The 18,857-nt window shown below is 33.7% G+C and overlaps 1 protein-coding gene across 2 annotated transcripts in view; it reads left to right on the top strand.

The window, feature by feature from the left end:
• The window catches only part of ROCK2 (Rho associated coiled-coil containing protein kinase 2), a 137,356-nt gene that overhangs the window by 99,354 nt on the left and 19,145 nt on the right, over window positions 1-18,857 (top strand). For both annotated transcript variants that reach the window (XM_024737698.1, XM_024737699.1), the window contains 15 exons: window positions 1,216-1,295; window positions 1,456-1,504; window positions 2,085-2,220; window positions 2,315-2,406; window positions 2,626-2,872; window positions 3,256-3,362; window positions 6,002-6,161; window positions 8,739-8,899; window positions 9,267-9,451; window positions 14,210-14,279; window positions 15,007-15,110; window positions 15,275-15,461; window positions 17,231-17,324; window positions 17,419-17,513; window positions 18,302-18,481. In XM_024737698.1, the coding sequence (XP_024593466.1) occupies window positions 1,216-1,295; window positions 1,456-1,504; window positions 2,085-2,220; window positions 2,315-2,406; window positions 2,626-2,872; window positions 3,256-3,362; window positions 6,002-6,161; window positions 8,739-8,899; window positions 9,267-9,451; window positions 14,210-14,279; window positions 15,007-15,110; window positions 15,275-15,461; window positions 17,231-17,324; window positions 17,419-17,513; window positions 18,302-18,481 (1,947 nt within the window). The remainder of the gene's footprint in view (window positions 1-1,215; window positions 1,296-1,455; window positions 1,505-2,084; window positions 2,221-2,314; window positions 2,407-2,625; window positions 2,873-3,255; window positions 3,363-6,001; window positions 6,162-8,738; window positions 8,900-9,266; window positions 9,452-14,209; window positions 14,280-15,006; window positions 15,111-15,274; window positions 15,462-17,230; window positions 17,325-17,418; window positions 17,514-18,301; window positions 18,482-18,857) is intronic.

Genomic DNA, 18,857 nt, shown 5'->3' on the forward strand with positions numbered 1-18,857 from the left:
ACATTACATAAGTTTCAGGTATACAGCATTATGATTCTCCTTCTGTATTCATTGCAAAGTGATCATTATCAAAAGTCTAGTAATCATCCATCACCATACACTTGACCCCATTCACTCATTTCATCCAGCCCTAACCACCTTTTCCTCTGGTAATGACCAATCTGTTCCCTGTCTTTGAGTTTGTCTTTGTTTTATTTTCTTTCCTTTTCTGTGTGTGTGTGTCTGTTTCCGCATATGGTTTTTGTCTTTCACTTTCTGACTTATTTCTAATACCCTCAAGGTTCATCCATGTTGCAAATGGCAAGATTTCACTTTTTTTTTTAGGGCTGAGTAGTAGTTTCCACTGTGTATAATATACCACATCTTCTTTATTCATTCATCCACTAGTGAATATTCAGGTTGTTTCCATAAACTTGGGTGCATATATCTTTTTGAATTAGTGTTTTCATATTCTTCAGATAAATACTCAGAAGTGGAATAGCTGGATTGTATGGTAGTTCTATCCTTATCTTTTGAAGAATCTCCATACTGTTCTCCATAGTGGCTGTACCAATTTACATCCCCACCAACACTGCACCAGGGTTCCCTTTTCTCCACATGCTCTCCAATATTTGTTATTTTTGTCTTTTTGATGATAGCCATTCTGACAGGTGTGAGGTGATATCTCATTATGGTTTTCATTTGCATTTCCCTAATAATTAGTCATGTTGAACATCTTTTCATAGGTCTCTTGGCTATCTGCATGTCTTCTTTGGAAAAATGGGAAGAGCTTTTATTATTTTTAAGAAAAGTAATACATTTTTGAGCGTGTTCAGTCAAATATTCCAAATATTTGTTTCAGATGTAGACCTTTTATCTTTATAAGCACAAATGGTGACAGTATTTTCGAATAAATAATCTACAAAATGATGGAGGGTATCAAATGATATCCTTTGTTCATAATGAATGAGAAACTTGGTGTCATAGAAGAATTCTGCCAAGATCGGAGCTTTTTATTCTTATGTTTACATAGTGTGTTCGTACATACATGTGTACTGTAATAGAAAGCACGAGATGGAGGATTTTTTCTCTCTGTCAATAAAAATCACATTAAGAATGTACAAAAACTGTACCTATATTAAGTTGAAAGAAAAGAGATTATCATTGTTTTCTTTAAGCCGCTCACCTTTTAAATATGATCAGACTTTATAATTATAGTTTCTTATTTTCTGACAGATTCAGAAAAAACTATACACATTAGAAGAACACCTTAGCAGTGAGATACAAGCCAAAGAGGAACTAGAGCAGAAGTGCAAGTATGTTTTTTAGATAATTGTTATATTTTAAAATGTAAGTTTAAACATTTTACTAAAAAAGAGCTAAAAAGTAATTATATGATAATTTTATAATTTATGGTAAATGTTTTTATTGTAAACTAGGAGAGAATTACTTACTGTTGCCTTTGAAATTCTTTAGATCTGTTAATACTCGCCTAGAGAAAGTAGCAAAGGAGCTAGAAGAAGAGGTAAAGTCGCTCTGTGCTTTTATTAACATTTTTGTTCATAAAAAGTTTTGATGCCTGACTTATCTACAGAGTTCTTTTAGTACCATATTAATACATATCTTGTTATATAGTAAAATCTACCTTGTAGTATTGGTGGACAGGACTCTCAGATTATAGGGTAACCATGATAATAGGCTTCATTTTGTTATGTTTTTGCAAATGAGTTAATTTAGTATGTGTAGATATTTCAAGTAAAAAGAAAATTGCACTCATATTACTTACGTGACTTAAAAATAGAAATTGACAATTGTTTCTTTTTTTATTCAGACCCATAGTTTGTATTAAGTAAAGATGGTTCAGTGGTGATGGAATGTTACAGAAATTTTGACTTTCAATAGTAAACAAAGCACTTATGGTCTTGATTATTTAAGAATAGTGTGCTATTTAAAAAATATGGAAAACATTGTAGTTTTAACAAAAGGGCGGTTAATAGCTTTTTTAAAGGTCTTTTTTATTTGCTTGATGTAACTGAAATATTTTTTGTTTTCGTTTGATTTTTATACATACTTTCCTTTGATAATAACTTCAAGCATTATTTCAGATTACCTTAAGGAAAAGTGTGGAATCAGCATTAAGGCAATTAGAAAGAGAAAAGGCGCTTCTTCAGCACAAAAATGCAGAATATCAGCGGAAAGCTGATCAAGAAGCAGACAAGAAGCGAAATTTGGAGAATGATGGTTTGTGGTGTAGAATATTAAATACTAAGAGAAAATGTTTGTGTGTATGTGTGTGTTGTGTTGAAGCTTACCGCTAAAATGCTTTTCATCACAGTTAACAGTTTAAAAGATCAACTTGAAGATTTGAAAAAAAGAAATCAGAACTCTCAAATATCCACTGAGAAAGTGAATCAACTCCAGAGACAAGTAGGTTGATCCCAGTTTATAAGGATATTGAATTTTATTTATGACTATCTGTTAACATTTGTTTTAATTGGCAGTGTGACAAACAGGAAATCACTAGGAAGATATTTTTTAGGTTTTTGTTTATTTTAAATAGTAATGGGGTAATAATTGAAGGTATTTTCATCATATATACCTGTGTTTATTTGTTTGTTGTTTGTTTGGTTTTGAACGGAATAACAGCTGGATGAAACCAATGCTTTGCTGCGAACAGAATCTGATACTGCAGCCCGGTTAAGGAAAACCCAGGCAGAAAGTTCAAAACAGATTCAACAGCTGGAATCTAACAATAGAGATCTGCAAGATAAAAATTGCCTGCTGGAGACTGCCAAGTTAAAACTTGAAAAGGAATTTATCAATCTTCAGTCAGTTCTAGAATCTGAAAGGAGGGACCGAACCCATGGATCAGAGATTATTAATGATTTACAAGGTATTAAAGTAGATATTGTACTTGAGTTCATCTTAATGATTTGTGTTTTGGAAATAACCTTAGATGATGGATAATGTGCTGGAATAGCACATGTCTGAATATAACACTCTGTTATGTAAGGTTAGCATATTAGAAATACATTGTTACAAAATTTTATGGATGAAAGATTTACTTTGAAATATATGAAGTATTTTTAGTAACAAACCACTTCTAAAGGTGGTAGATTGGATTCCAGTCGAATTAACTCTAAAGCACTACACCAACAATTATAAAAGTTCTGCTAATAACAACTTTAAAGAATGAGGTGAATTCCAAATGTTTTACTCTAAGTTTAATATGTATACTATATGAGTTTATTGTTTTTAAAAATGTTTCAATTTTAGGTAGAATATCTGGCCTAGAAGAAGATTTAAAGAATGGCAAAATCTTATTAGCAAAAGTAGAGATTGAGAAGAGACAACTACAGGAGAGATTTACTGATTTGGAAAAGGTAAAACATGTTAAGTTTTACGTTTGTGTAAGTAAATGACTAGACAGTTTCGGGTTGAAAAACTTATTTTAAAATAAGGAAAATTAGTAACTGAAATATTTCCAACACTCATGTACTTTCTTATATTCACACTTGGTTATGTAGATTAGGGATGTGTATTTTAAGGCATACCATAACACTACAAGCAGCCCTTAGATGTTAGATGCTTATGAAGGGAGAGTCTCTTGGGGTGTATAATGAGGATGCTTCTTCCTGGGCATCCAAGGAAAATGCAAATTTTGACTTACAATATATCTTCTTTTAAAAAAAATAAATTTACTTATTTATTTTTGGCTGCATTGGGTCTTTGTTGCTGCATGCGGGGGGCTACTCTTCGTTGTGGTGAGCGGGCTTCTCATTGCAGTGGCTTCTCTTGTTGTGAAGCACAGGCTCTAGGCACGCTTGCTTCAGTAGTCGTGGCTCATGGGCTCTAGAGCGCAAGCTCAGTAGTTGTGGCTCGTGGGCTTAGTTGCTCTGCGGCATGTGGGATCTTCCTAGACCAGGGATTGAACCCGTGTCCCCTGCATTGGCAGGTGGATTCTTAACCGCTGTGCCACCAGGGAAGCCCATCTTACAATATGTCTTTAAAATGACATAAAGTTATCGTGACTTTTCATTTAGAAGTTTACCAAAAAGTACTATAAACCAGGGATAATTTTTAGGCTCTGTGCAGTTAATATTTTATTTTCATTCACTTAAGTATTTAATGTATCATATGTGGTGGAAATATCAGGATGCAGTTCTTCCCCTTAACAATCTCACAGTCTAATGGGTAATTTCTAAAGTAATAATAAAGTACACAGATAATTCTAATGCAGTGTGGTAAGTAGAATGATAGAGGTATGGGCAGGGTATATTGGGTGCACAGAATGAATCCCTAATCTGACAGGGCAGGATTGGTTGACAGGGTAAAGTTGGGGAGGACAGCATGGGCATAAGGCACAGAGGATAGAAAATTAAAAAGTCATAGTCAGTTTATTTAAATGCAAATGATTCAGTATTTCTGGAGTAAAGAGCAGGGGTCAACAAATTTTAATCTTTTAAGGGGAAGACAGTAAATACTTTAGACTTTGCAGGCCATATGGTCTCTGCTGCAGTAAAGGGAATGGGCATGGCTATGATCTAATGAAATTTTACAAAAATAGACGTCAGGCTAAAACTGGCCTGAAAACCTAATGTTAAAGTGTGATGAATTCACTGGCCTGAGTGAGGCTACAGAGCCAGGCATGAGCCAGGCCATGCAAGATGTTGAATACTCTGTTAACAACACTTAGTTGCTCTAAGTAATGGACTAGCCACTGAAGTGGATGATTTTATTAGAGGAACATTTAAGATAGATCATTGTGTACCATGTGGAAACTAGGTTTGAGGACATGATGACGTAGGTAGATTAGTCAGAGGCTTTTTCAGTAACCTAGATAATGGAGACTTAACTAGTACAGTAGTTCAAAGGATGGAAAATAAGGATGAATCTGAGAAATATTTGGAGGAGGAATATTTGGGAACACTTAGTGATTGATTAGATATGGCGTGTGAATAGTACTCAAGAACGAGTTCTGGGTTCCTAGTTTGTGACGAAATCTATAGTGGTACCATTAATTAATAAAGAATAAAGGAAAAATAGCTGTTTTAGAGGAGACAGTGATAAATCAATTTTAGTCCTAAGTTGAGGTGCCTGTGAGACAGCCAAACTAGGATGTCTACAAAGAAGTAAGCTATGGTAGTAGCAGCTAGAAATATTTGAGAGTCATCGATACAGAAGTAACTCAAACCATGTGACTGGAAGAGCCCATCTGCAAAGAGATTGCTTAGAGCATTGGTTTTTCAGAGCAGAGTAAATTAGTCTGTTGGTGGATTGTGTAGTTTGAAAAAAATCATTTTTATTCTTGAAAAACAAAAGAAATACCTATATTTACGATATAAATTGTAGAAAACAAAGAATTAGAAAATCTTTTGAGGATATATCGAAAATAGACTGACTTCTATTAAAGATTCTCAACTTAAAACAAGTCTCCTAGGTGGAAAATAAGGGTGAATAGTAGAGGATCCTGAGATTTCTTTTTTTTTTTTTTTTAGATATAGCAAAGGGAAACATTAGGTATGTTTTAAAAGTTTGAGAAGTAATAATATAGGAAGAGGAGAAGCATATGGCTAAAGAACACTACTCCAGAGAACACCCAACATTTAAGGGGCAGCTGGGAGAAAACTTCACATGCAACAGAAAAGATGAGAGCAGGATGGGGAGAGCCAAGTGAGTTCAGTGTCAGGTATGTCAAGGAAATAGTTTCAAGGGCAACAGTGAGTTCAAATGAAATAAAGACTATAAATGTCTGTTGAATTTGATACTGAGATATCATTTGTCACTTTATTGAGCTCAAGCAATCTCAATGAAGATCTCAAAACAGTAGAGTGGAGATGTGGGAGATGGGTACAGAGGGAAGTGAACAGGTAGAGTGCATAGATTACTTTTACAAGAAGTTTGAAGATCGGAGGGAACATGTTGAACATTATTAGTAAGCCTGTAAAAAAAAAGGCTCTGCGTTTTTGAAATTGCAAGCCAGTCTTTTTTGTTGATAGCTGCCATTTAAAATCTTTAATAGGAGAAGAACAACATGGAAATAGATATGACATACCAACTAAAAGTTATACAGCAGAGCCTAGAACAAGAAGAGGCTGAACATAAGGCTACAAAAGCACGGCTGGCAGATAAAAATAAGATTTATGAATCCATTGAAGAAGCTAAATCAGAAGCCATGAAAGGTACGCATTTTCATAAGAGGGTTTTCAGCAGCATTTTACGGAATTGATTCTGTATTCAACTCTGATTTTGAAAAATATTGTAAAAAGTATTAGGAAAGCTTTGCATATATGTTTTTCCTTGAAGGCAGCATCCATTTCTAGGGTAGTAAGCCCCCAACACAGAATTACTCAACCGAATCTCTAGATCAGAGAGAAATTAATAGTTCAGTGCTATCAACAGTGACAGGCATACAGAGTGCAAAGCTCTAGATACATCTATTCAGATTTGGGGGATATGCTCTTTTTATAATATTTAGTTTGACATTTCACCAGCTTGTGTTACAAAAGTCTTGTGAGTTTATAGAATATAGGTTCACTGAATATTTTGAAATCTGGCATGATAAATATACTAGCTAGATTTGGTCAAAGTCACACAATACTAATGAGTATAGGGTAAGATAACAAAGTGAACTTTTCCACAAACCAAGCCCGTATCTTGGAATTAATTGTCTTTTAGATAATTTCTTGTTTTCCAAACTGACTGTTCATATATGATGGATTTGAAATTCCAGAGGAAATCAGTAAAGTATTCTTGTCAAAGATTTATAAAACTCTTAAACAGAAATTTCACTTCATATTAAAGCATAACATTTATTAATAACTTAGCAAAAAATAGCCTTTAAATTATTGAATGTAATTAAAATTGGAGATTTTTTTTTTAACAGTTTGGTTTAAGGCATTGATTCTAGATGATATAAAATGAAATGAGTGCTTTATTTAGAAATATCTAACAAGAAAGTTAGTGTGCCATGTTTCCCTGTCCATGGCCTAAAAAGACAAAGTTGAATTTCTTTTGAGGTCATAATTTAGATGCAATAAAATGCAAGCATTTTTCACATTTGTAATACATACATATAATCACTACCCAAAACAAGATACAGAATCTTTATTTTCCTCACCTCAGTGAGCTCACTCATGCCTCTTTCTATTCTCTGTGCCCACATTAGGGTGATTAGTTTTTTAAATGAGTACATTTGTTTATAGATTATTCTCTGAAGTGTTGAAAATAAACCAATTTAGCATGTAACTCATTTTTTAAAATTCCTTTTTACAGCTGTAACATAAGGTACAGATGACTTTCATATTTTGTATGAATACACAAAACTTAAATTTTATTGATGGTACATCTGGTATAAAGCCTTTGGTCTTTTCCAATGCATGTCATTGCATTGCATTCTTTGTTTAAGAATATGGCTTAGCAATGAATTACTAGTTATGTGACTTTCTCTAGTTACTTATCCTTTTTGTGCCTTGTTTCCTGTAAAGGGACACTTACTGTATTAGGTTGTTGTGAAAACCAAGTATAATGATACCTGAAAAGTGCTTAGAAATGCTAGCTATTTTTAGTAGTATGTGAAAAATGGTTTCATTTTTCTACACTTTTGAAGGCAGTTCATTAAAAACTGAAAATTCATAAGGTTTAATTTTTACCCAGTATAACTCTGTAATAAGTGATAATTAGAGGTTGAACATTAGGTATGAAGGAGCAGAAGAATCTATTGAATTTGAACAGATTTTCTAATCAGTACATCAGTAATCCTTTACATGTAATAACTTGCAGTTACTATGAAATCACTTGATTAGACATAAACTTTGTCTGCTCTTCACTTTGAGACTGAAAAAACGTCTTTAGAAGTCTTTTCTGATTAATAAAACAAATTAAAAGTTTGTTGCAAATCATTTAGAAAATGGAGGAAAATAAAAAGTAAAGATTAACCAGAATGCTACTAAATCAGGATGATATTTTGTATATTTTCTCAATTTTCTCTACTGCTTTGTTTTTTTTCCTTTTAAAAAATATTGTGAACATTTTCTTAGGTCATTGAAAATTCTCCTGTGTGAGCACTTATCAAGTGCTTGCCATGTGCCAGGCAGCATTTAAGTACTACACATATGCTTATGCAAAATCTTTGCAAAATCCCTATGGGTGTAGGTGCTATTGTCACCATTCTAGAGATAAGGAAACTGAGCCTCAGAGAGGTTAATTAAGTTGGCTAGTCAAATAATTAGGAAGTGTCAGAACCAGGATTTAAACTCAGGAAGTTTGGTTCTGGAGTCCTGTCCTCTGCCAACTCCCTGAAACATAATTTTCATCTTCTGCATAGTAATATGCTAATATAGAAAGAGCCATTGAGGTCATAGGGTCTGCCTCTATAATGATTAGGGTCTTAATGTTTTTAAGCAAGAAGAGTAACACTGAGAAGCACAGAGTAGCAGAAAAATAAATCTTTATTTAAAAAGATGTACATGTCTTTTAGAAACATTAAGTAAAGGCAGAATTATTTTGCTTTCATTAAAATGGATGTAATATTGTGGAGTGTGGTAGAATTTTATACCCTGCAAATGAAACACCTAATTTTCAAGCGTGAAATTGTTGACATTTCAATTATATTAAGAGGAGAGATGAAAATATTAAATTGGAAATTTAAAAAATTATTAAGGCAGCATCATTTACTGTAATTTTTATTAGCACTGTGTCATGTATTTGATATGCTTCTTTTGTTTGATTCATGATTATGTCCATTTTTCTGGCAATAGAAATGGAGAAAAAGCTCTTGGAGGAAAGAACTTTAAAACAGAAAGTAGAGAACTTGTTGCTGGAGGCTGAGAAAAGATGCTCTATATTAGACTGTGACCTCAAACAGTCACAGCAGAAAATAAACGAACTCCTCAAACAGAAAGATGTGCTAAATGAGGATGTAAGTGTGACGTTTACTAATAAATAATAGTAAACGATTTAATGAATTAATAGTAAACTAGGTTTATTTATACAGGTTCAGTGATGGTTTTATAATTTAAAATTTTTTCTTGTAAAATAATATTCCATCATCTTTCAATTTTACCGAATTTGGATGATATACTAAATGAATCATGATTAAAACTTTTTTAAAGACCACATTTTATTTTAAAAATATGTCATTATGGAAAATCCAAGAAATATTTTATTTTGAAGTGAATTAACTGTTTAAGGGGAAAAATCTATTTTACATCATCATATTTACTGCCAGCTTCATTGATAAGAAAGTCAAAATAATTTACTTACATACCAATAACACTGTTTTTTAGGTTAGAAACTTGACATTAAAAATAGAGCAGGAAACTCAGAAGCGCTGCCTTACACAAAATGACTTGAAGATGCAAACACAGCAAGTTAACACACTAAAAATGTCAGAAAAGCAGTTGAAACAAGAGAATAATCATCTCCTAGAAATGAAAATGAGCTTGGAAAAACAGAATGCTGAACTTCGAAAGTAAGTTAATTGTTTGAGACAAAATTTATTAATATGCACAACTATCCACATGTAAATTATCTTAATTTTGATTTATCTTGGGATTTTCTTTTGACCCTTTTATTTTCTTGACCACATTTTCTCTTTCTTTCTGTTTTGAGTAATGTGTTAAGTGCCACTGTTGTCCTTCAAAAAGATTTTATTTGCTTCCCTGACAGTTTTTTTTACTACTGCCACCTTATGATATAACATATAGAGTGTTGGTGTTGAAGAAGAAGAAAATGTCCGGGATTTGTACTCCATGTTCTTAGTATTTTTCCTCAGGACTGTCCCTCAAGCATAAGTGCTTTTTGTTTGTTTCTTTAGTTTCTGGGACTTGGAAATGTTTGACTGTTAAGCAAACACCATATAAATTTTTAAATCAGTTTTTAGGATACACTCTAGTGCTATATTTAATTTACTTAGAAAATAGAAAACATTGGTAAAATACTTTTAAAGTATACAGTAATATACTGTTAAAATTTACCCCATTCAGTCATTAGTAGTATAATTAGTTCTTGACCAAAGGTCATATTGGATTCCAGTTATTTGATAGGAGGCAGAGTGAAAAGAAAAGAAGCTTTGGAGCCAGACAGATCAAGGTGTGAATCCCATTTCCGCTACTTACTAGCTGATCAACTTTGGGCAAAATATTTTAACCTCTCTGAACCTTTTGTCACACCACAAAAGGGGGGCAGTAATAGCTTCCTTGTTAGGGATCTTGTAAAGCAGGGGTCCCCAACCCCCAGGCCACGGACTGGTACCAGTCCGCAGCCTGTTAGGAACCGGGCCGCACAGCAGGAGGTGAGCGGCAGGAGCGAGTGAGCGAAGCTTCGTCTGCCGCTGCCCATCGCCTTCCATCGCCCCCCATCGCTGGCATAACCGCCTGAACCATCCCCCCACCCCACCCTGGTCCGTGGAAAAATTGTCTTCCACGAAACCAGTTCCTGGTGGCAAAAAGGTTGGGGACCAGTGTTGTAAAGGATAACAATGACTTATTTACAGCATCTAGCACACAGTAAATGGTAGGGACCATTATTACTACAACTGTTACTGTTACTATTACTAGTATGTCTACTATAGGACTGTAACTTTGTTCCTATCACTTTTGCTAATTGCCTGCTTTTTACATACCTGTGACAGGTCAGCAAGATTGACACTACTTAGGAAAGGATGGTCAAATATTCAAATATTGACACTTCCTAGGAAAGGATGGTCAAAAAGAGTTTGTTCTTTTTGCTGATCTATTTCCTAGGTAAACCTAGATTCTTAAACTTCATGAGATTTTAACGTTTAAAAATTGAAACTAGAAACTTGAACAGTATTCAGGCATCTTTGTCCAATATTTTTTTGTTCTTTCCTTTGTGTGTTAGCTTTATTCTTCCCTCTCATTTTTTTTTATTTAACAGAAAACTTGGTCCTTCAAGAAGGACAAACTCTAGAGATATGTCTTATAGCTTCATTTATGTGGAGCGACCCTGATTTGACTTTTCTGGATCTCTTAAGTCCTGAGATGGAACTCATTTGCCTGGCTTTGGTCAAGAGCCTAAACTGTGGATCCTCAGTTCTAGGGAACATAGTCTTTAAAACTATTTGACTGCACAGCTATTCTCCATAGTATTTATTCTAACAGCAATGTTTATATGAATACAAAGGCTAGTTAAATATCTAGATTGTGTTTCTTCTCCTGTTCTAATTACTCTTTGTTTATACCTAATTTATGATACTTAGTATATATATGCCTATTATTTTCTTCATAAGTGCACTTGGATCTATTGTTTCTTAATCCCTCAGTTCCTAACCCCTCCTGGCCAAAGATACCCACATCTGCTGTCTTAATCACCTAACAGAGTATAAATTCATTGAATGGCAAAAAAAAAAAACTTATATTTTGCTATCTCCAACCCTTGATAAATTTCTTGCACATAAGACATTGTCAGTAAGTGTTGCATGAATGAATGCATATCTATCATGTGTAAGGCACTGATAACCACTATGGGAGATTCAAAGATGAGTCAGATGTATTTCCTACCCTTAAGCTTACTAGTGTTTTATCAGAAGGTATTCCTTAGGAAGAGGTAAGGCAAGTACATACATAATTGGAATACAAAGTTAAATATATATATATGCAATGAGAATTTACATATGAAGTGCTGTGTAGCCTTGCACTTGAAAATGGCCAACATAGACTTCTTTTCTTCCTTCCAAGATTCCAGTAAAACTCCAGTAGAGGAATTTTTTTAATGTGTAAACCCACATCATGTCATTCCAGTGGATTGGAGGACAGGAAATTACTTTAGTTAATGAGATAGTGGCAGGTGGGTGGAAACCTTCTGCCTAATGAAGTAGAGCAGCAGAAGCAACAGCCAGGAGTATATATGAAGTGGGATATAGGTGAAGAAGAAAAATGTTTCATTATTCAAAGCAAATACCTTGGAGGGCTGGAGTAAGATGTGATGTTATAAACGGAGCAATCTGCTGATCATGCTCTGCCACTACCCCTTGCAGAAATGTCTGTGTCAGTCACTGCCACCGCCAGGGCTCCTACAGAGCATTCCCTCTGACGAAATGGGGCATACCCTCTGTGGATAATTACAACAGCTAGTATGGGGTCAGCAGCTCAGAGAAAAAAGCCTTTCTCATTCTGGCATTTAGTGGTCTTCCTGTTTATGACTGACTTCCTAAGCCCCTCATTTTAAACTGAAGTTTGCTATTTAGAAAACCCCTCCCCTGTACCCAGAGATTAAAATTTCCGATGCCTCCTGGTTACTCATCACTAGGCATTTGAGGAAAGCCTGGGGTTGGGGAGAGGTTAGGGATGGTAAGAGCTAAATTCTCACATCTGGCAGCAGGGAATTGGTAAATAATTAAAATGTATGTCAAGAAATAAGCTGAGATGTGGCAGTAACCACCAAAAGAACAATACATAGAAATGAAACAAAGTGATTTTCTCTAGGGGAATGGGGTTAGCCCATGGATGGATATGGATAGGAGACTTAGAATTTTTTCTGTGCTAGTCTGTACTATCTAATTGTAACCATGTGCATATTATGTGGTTACTTTCTGAAAAATATTTTTTCTTAAATACCTAATGAATGTTGAGCTTTAAAGGTTACATATAATGAATGGTAGCTCTTCAAGAAGATCATGATATTAAAATTACACTGGGGTTTGCTGCACGCGGGCTTAGCTGGTGATGATGATTTTAAATTTTTAAAACTTGTTCTTTCATATGTTATTAATTAGTATCTTTCACATTTTCCGCTCAGAGAAATAAAAATCATGATTCTTTAATAATACACTCATCAATAATAAAATAGAGAATTCACACAATTAAGTGACATTGAGTGATAATTTCCTTTTTACCCAGAAGTTGAAGGGCCAAGTAAGTAAACAAAGTGACCAAATTATATTAAATGCAAATAAGGATGAAAGTCTTAAGTAATATTAAATTGAAGATGGTGTGATTAAATCATTTAATCTCTCTGAGTTTTTTCTTGCTATCTACATTTTTATTTTATTTTTTTGGCCTTGCAGCATGTGGGATCTTAGTTCCCCAACCAGTGATGAAACCCATGGCTCCTGCAGTGGGAGCGTGGAGTCTTAACCACTGGACCGCCGGGGAAGTCCAGCTGTATACATACATTTTTTAAATGTCTAAGTGATAGTAAAATATTTTCTCACTATAAAATATTCAGAACTATATTAAAAGATAAAGAGAAAACAATATAAAGTCTCCTTTATGAATGCAGACATAGTTAATCTCTACAGAGGTAGTATATCTTAACAGTCTGTTATTTGAAAAATCCTTCCACACCCTTTTCTGTGCCTGTACCTGTACATGTATACCATATTTATAGGGTTGAGTTTTTTGTAGATTTTATTTTGTGTTTTTTTAATTGTATCATATGTTGTGTTGTTCTCCAACTTTATTTTTTTCCCCTTAGCTTTGACTTGGAATAACTGTAATATATATATTTTGTTAATAAGCCTAGACTTTTAACTTATTTCAACCCAACCTCTTAAATGCATTGTTAGGCTCATTTTTTATTTAATTTTTTTCTTTATTGAAGATTAAAATATGTACAGAAAAAGTAAACAAATGGTAAGTGTAGAACTCAGTAATTTTTACAAAGTGTTCAAATCTGTGCAGTTACCATTTACATTTAGATATAAAAACCTATACTCTTTACCTCTTTGCAGGCTCCCTCCCAGTCATTTCTTCACTCATTCTAAGATAATCAATTTTCAGGTGCTCTTTTAATTCTGCTACTTGGTTGGCATAAATGGCTGATGGCAAATGCATGCCTGAGAATATGTAATTTAGTGTTATTGGTTTAATATAGCACTGTTTGGTCTCAGAATCCCTTTATACTCTTAAAATTTTTTAAGGACCCCAAAGAGTTATTGTTCATGTGAGTTATATCTAAAGTTATTTTTTGTGTTAGAAATTGAAGCTGAGAAAATTTTAAAACACAGGAGCATACAAGCACACATTCCATTAGCTGTTGGAGTGATGAAATCATCATATGTCATACAACCTCGAGAAAAGCCCATATACACTGAGATAATTAAAGCTTTAAAAATAGCAATGATTCTTAGTATTATGAAAATAATTTTACCTCATGAATTCTCTGAAAGGGTCTCAGTACTCCCACGGGTTTCCTAGACCACATTTTAAGAGTTGCTGGCATAATATGTGTCTAACTTATTTAAACCTTTGATTCAATGTCCCCACAGAGAACGTCAAGATGCAGATGGGCAAATGAAAGAGCTCCAAGATCAGCTTGAGGCAGAGCAGTATTTCTCCGTAAGTTCCAGATGTGTTACTTTGAAAATTCTTGTATTTGTAGAATTTGTAAAAAATTTTTGCTGCAAAACCAGGAGACTGATCTTGTCTTTAGAATAGATTCTTACAGCAAACCCCAGACAGAATTTTGTATGAATGTTTTGTACCACACACATACAAAAGGAACACCTGGGCAAGAGACTGTAGATAGTTTAACAGAAATCCATTGTCATTACTAAAAACATGGTTCTAAGCACATACTTATACCCTATGAAGTTGATTAATAAAAGCATTGATTTTTGAGGAAGAATATATTTTCATAATGAAAGAAAGAAAATTGTCATTTTAACATTTGTACTTTTTTGAGATCAGTTTTAAAATATGAAGTAGTAACTGTCACCTCTGTTTCACTGATTTTAAGCCAACAAAATTTTCTTGTCTAAATCAGTAATTTTGTTTTTGCCTCTTCATCCTATCAATCTGTGTCATTTAATGAGAAATCTCACTGTGATATCCAGTTGAAAATCACGCTTCTAAATTATTAGCTGAATTTTTATCAGTTAATTGGTTGATTACCAGAAAATAGAAAAGCTCTTTAAACTATTAATTTGCTCATGGGCTCAACATTACTGTTTTATGAGCATATTTGTATGTGCTCAACTGGACTTTTTGTCTGGATAGCTTTTGAATATAGAAATAATATTCATCATGATGATGATACATATTTCTATTATATTTTGCTATTTAGACCCTCTATAAAACACAGGTTAGGGAACTTAAAGAAGAATGTGAAGAAAAGACCAAACTTTGTAAAGAATTACAGCAGAAGAAACAGGAATTACAGGATGAAAGGTAAGGATAAGATCCTTGTCTCTTTTGTTCATAGCCATGAACCCCACTCCTAGAACAGTGCCTGCTATACTCCAAATAAAACTTTGTTGATGAAGTGAATTAGACAAAAATTTGACTTTGTAGTAAAAAATTGAACATTAAAATTTTATCCCTCTAAAATGTAGGGACTCCTTGGCTGCTCAACTGGAGATTACCTTAACCAAAGCAGATTCTGAGCAACTGGCTCGCTCGATTGCTGAAGAACAATATTCTGATTTGGAAAAAGAGAAAATCATGAAAGAGCTGGAGATCAAAGAGATGATGGCTAGACACAAACAGGAACTCACTGAAAAAGATGCTACAATTGCGTCTGTAAGTAAAATGCTTGGTTCTTTTTTGGTTCTAATTAAATTACTGTATCATAAATCTTCCTTAGAAATACTAAGAAAGTAACATAGATCTAAAATGAAAAAGTGTATATGCTGGCTACAAAATATTTGACCTAGTGAACCATCAGCTTCTCAGTGTTTGGCAGAGAGAGGCTCAAAAGAAAACTACTTCCAATGGCTTCACCTGTTGGTAAATTCAGAGTTAAAGGACTAAAGTGAAAGGGAAATACCAAAAAGAAAACAGTTTTTTTTTCTTGTTAAACCAGTCTTAGTTTAAAAGAACCTTAAAACTAATCATGAAGTTTAATCATGAAGATAGTCATATGTAGGTTGGAAAAAATTGCAAGAAAAATTTCAAATAGAAGTAAAATATCAAGTGGTTGAGTTTGCCTTATCAATTATCCAGACCTATTAAAATGCTACAGTTATTTAAAAGTTTGGCACTAGAACATGGATATTTAATCCTGTTCAGTGGAAATGAGTAGGGGGGCCGGAAATAGATTCATCATACACGTACAGGAGCTTGGCATACGGTATCAGTGGCAGTATACAAATCAATGGGAAAGGATACAGATTTAATAAATGGTTTTGGAATAACTATATTTTTATGTGGAAAGGAATAAAATTAGTTTCTTGTTATCATTTACCATATACAGTGGTAAATTCTAGCTATCTTAAGAACTTTAAATATGAAAAATAATAATTTTTAAATATTAGAATGGAATCCAAAATTTACTTATACCAGAAGATAGCAAATAAATGACAGGGAAAAGATATTTGTAATGTATTTATTGAACAGGGGGTTAGTATCTAGAATATAAGTGGAACTCCTGCAATTCAATACGAAAAAGTTAAATAATCCAAAGGAAAAATTGGCCAAAAGAGAAAACCTAGAAATATGAGCAGATGTTTACTCATACAATCCAGAGAAAGTCCATAATAAGATAAATGTGCGAGAGAAATTCGGACACAATACTCCTAGCAGCATAGATGTTTGTAATAGCAAAAAATTCAAATGTTATATTAATAGATGAATGAATGGATAAATGAAACGTGGTAGAAGACAGAACTACTATATCAGTTAAAATGAATTAAGTAGGTCTTTATATATATCAACAATTTAAATCTTAATATAATGTTGAGTGAAAGCAGTTACAGAAAAATAAACGCAGTATGATGCTATTTGTGGACAGTTTAGAATCACATAAAACCACATTATATTATTTCACGTATATGTAATAAAAGTATACAATCATGGTTGGGAAGGATGAACATATAATTCACAATAAAATATCCTTCAGGAAGGAAGAAGGGGAATAGGATTTGAAGTGAATACCAAAGAATGTCAACTTCTTTAGTAAAATTTTATTTTCTGTTTCAAAGCAATGTTTGGTAAGAAATTAAATTATGGTTTTAAAATTTATTCTGCATGATGGAATGCAGAGCTTTGTTATAGTATTTGCTTTTTTTAGTTTACTAAATTGTTTTTCATTTAAAATACTGCTAAGGATTTTTGAGAGAGGGCAATTTTTTGGCTTCCTGGGGTGCATATGAAGTCGGTGTGGTTAGCAAAATTTTCATCAAGGGTGAAGTTTGGTAAGGTAGGACAAAGGCAAGAAGTGTAGAGATAGTTGTACTTAGAAAAACAAGAGTTTTAGCAACATTCTAGGATATTTTCATTTTGAAGTACTGCTTTAACACTTAACATTTTGTAAATTAGGATATGATTTTTGTTCTACTTTCATTTCTTAGCTCGAAGAAACTAATAGGACACTGACTAGTGATGTTGCCAATCTTGCAAATGAGAAAGAAGAATTAAATAACAAATGGAAAGATGCCCAAGAGCGTATGTACTAATAAGAACAACGTTTATTTTCAATATGCCTAATGCTTGTCAGTTGCTGAATTATCAGCATAATTTTTACATTTTTCTGTTTCAGAACTTTCACGGTTGAAGGATGAAGAGATAAGTGCTGCAGCTATTAAAGCACAGTTTGAGAAGCAACTGTTAACAGAGAGAACACTCAAAACTCAAGTGTGTATAATATGCTCTAAATATGATTTTGAAATTTTTCTTAGTTTACCTTTTTTACATTTTACTTCTAACATTACAGATTGGCTGTAGCAGTCATTGCTTGTATCAGTATTTGTGAACAGTCAGGATTATGTGATTTTTACCAGGTTGGGAGAAACTAGATTTGATTAACATTGTTGAGTTCAGTGTTCATTAAAGTTTTTCTTAATTTTTCCATATGGAATCACAATCCATCCTAATTTTTTATTGTAATCTGATAAATTTTTCTGCTTTTAAGAAACGGTAGAGAATGACCATTTGCTGACAGCCTAAAAAAGGGTCACTCTGAAAAGACCTCGTGATTGTTAACTGTTCTTTCCTCAGCTCTCGTGATCGTATATACAGCATGGATACTTGTGGGGCCCAAGACGCTCTGCTCTGTGGTTGGACACATGTTGTGTTTTATTAGTGTGACGCCAGTGCAAAACTCTCTTCCAGGATAAAAGAAGATCTGCCTCGTAAAAGTCTGTCTTGGAACTAAAAACCCAAAGTGGTAGAAGGTGACATTAGAGTGAACCTATGAACATTTAAAATTACAGTTCTCAAAAAATACGAGAGTGAAAAAGTAATAGAGTATTGGTTGGAAAAGGATGATGAGTCATGAAGAGGGTGTATTCTTAAATATAGAAAGTGTTTCTTTGTGGCCCTGTGTGTAGGGAAGGTTTTGTAACTTGCTGTTGGTGAATGACCAAGAAATCATCAACATAATTTATTTTATTTATTTACATACTTATCTTTATGTTTTTAAGGCTGTGAATAAGTTGGCCGAGATCATGAATCGGAAAGAACCTGTCAAGCGTGGTAGTGACACAGATGTGCGGAGAAAAGAAAAGGAGAATAGAAAGCTACATATGGAGCTTAAATCTGAACGTGAAAAACTGACTCAGCAGATGATCAAGTATCAGAAAGAACTGAATGAAATGCAGGCTGTAAGAATACTTTTTGAAGACTTCTTTTTAAGAAGTAGAATTATTTTCATGTCTATATATTTTATAGCTTATGGAGCATTTCTATTAATAATTACAGTAGTCGCCCCTTATGCAAGGGAGATATGTTCCAGGACCCCCAGTGGGTACCTGAAACCACAGATAGTACTGAACTCTATACGTATTATATTTTTTCCTATACTATAAGGGGGTGGGTAGCATATACAGTGTGAATAAGCTGGACAAAGGGATGATTAACATCCCAGGCAAGCAGAGCCAAGCAATGTGAGATTTCATCACACTACTCAGAAATGGCATGTAATTTAAAATTTATGAATTGTTTATTTCCAGAATTTTCCATTTAATATTTTCAGACTGC

Source organism: Neophocaena asiaeorientalis, unplaced genomic scaffold, assembly GCF_003031525.2.
Source record: "Neophocaena asiaeorientalis asiaeorientalis breed wild unplaced genomic scaffold, Neophocaena_asiaeorientalis_V1.1 scaffold396, whole genome shotgun sequence".
In the NCBI taxonomy this organism is placed as follows: domain Eukaryota; kingdom Metazoa; phylum Chordata; class Mammalia; order Artiodactyla; family Phocoenidae; genus Neophocaena; species Neophocaena asiaeorientalis.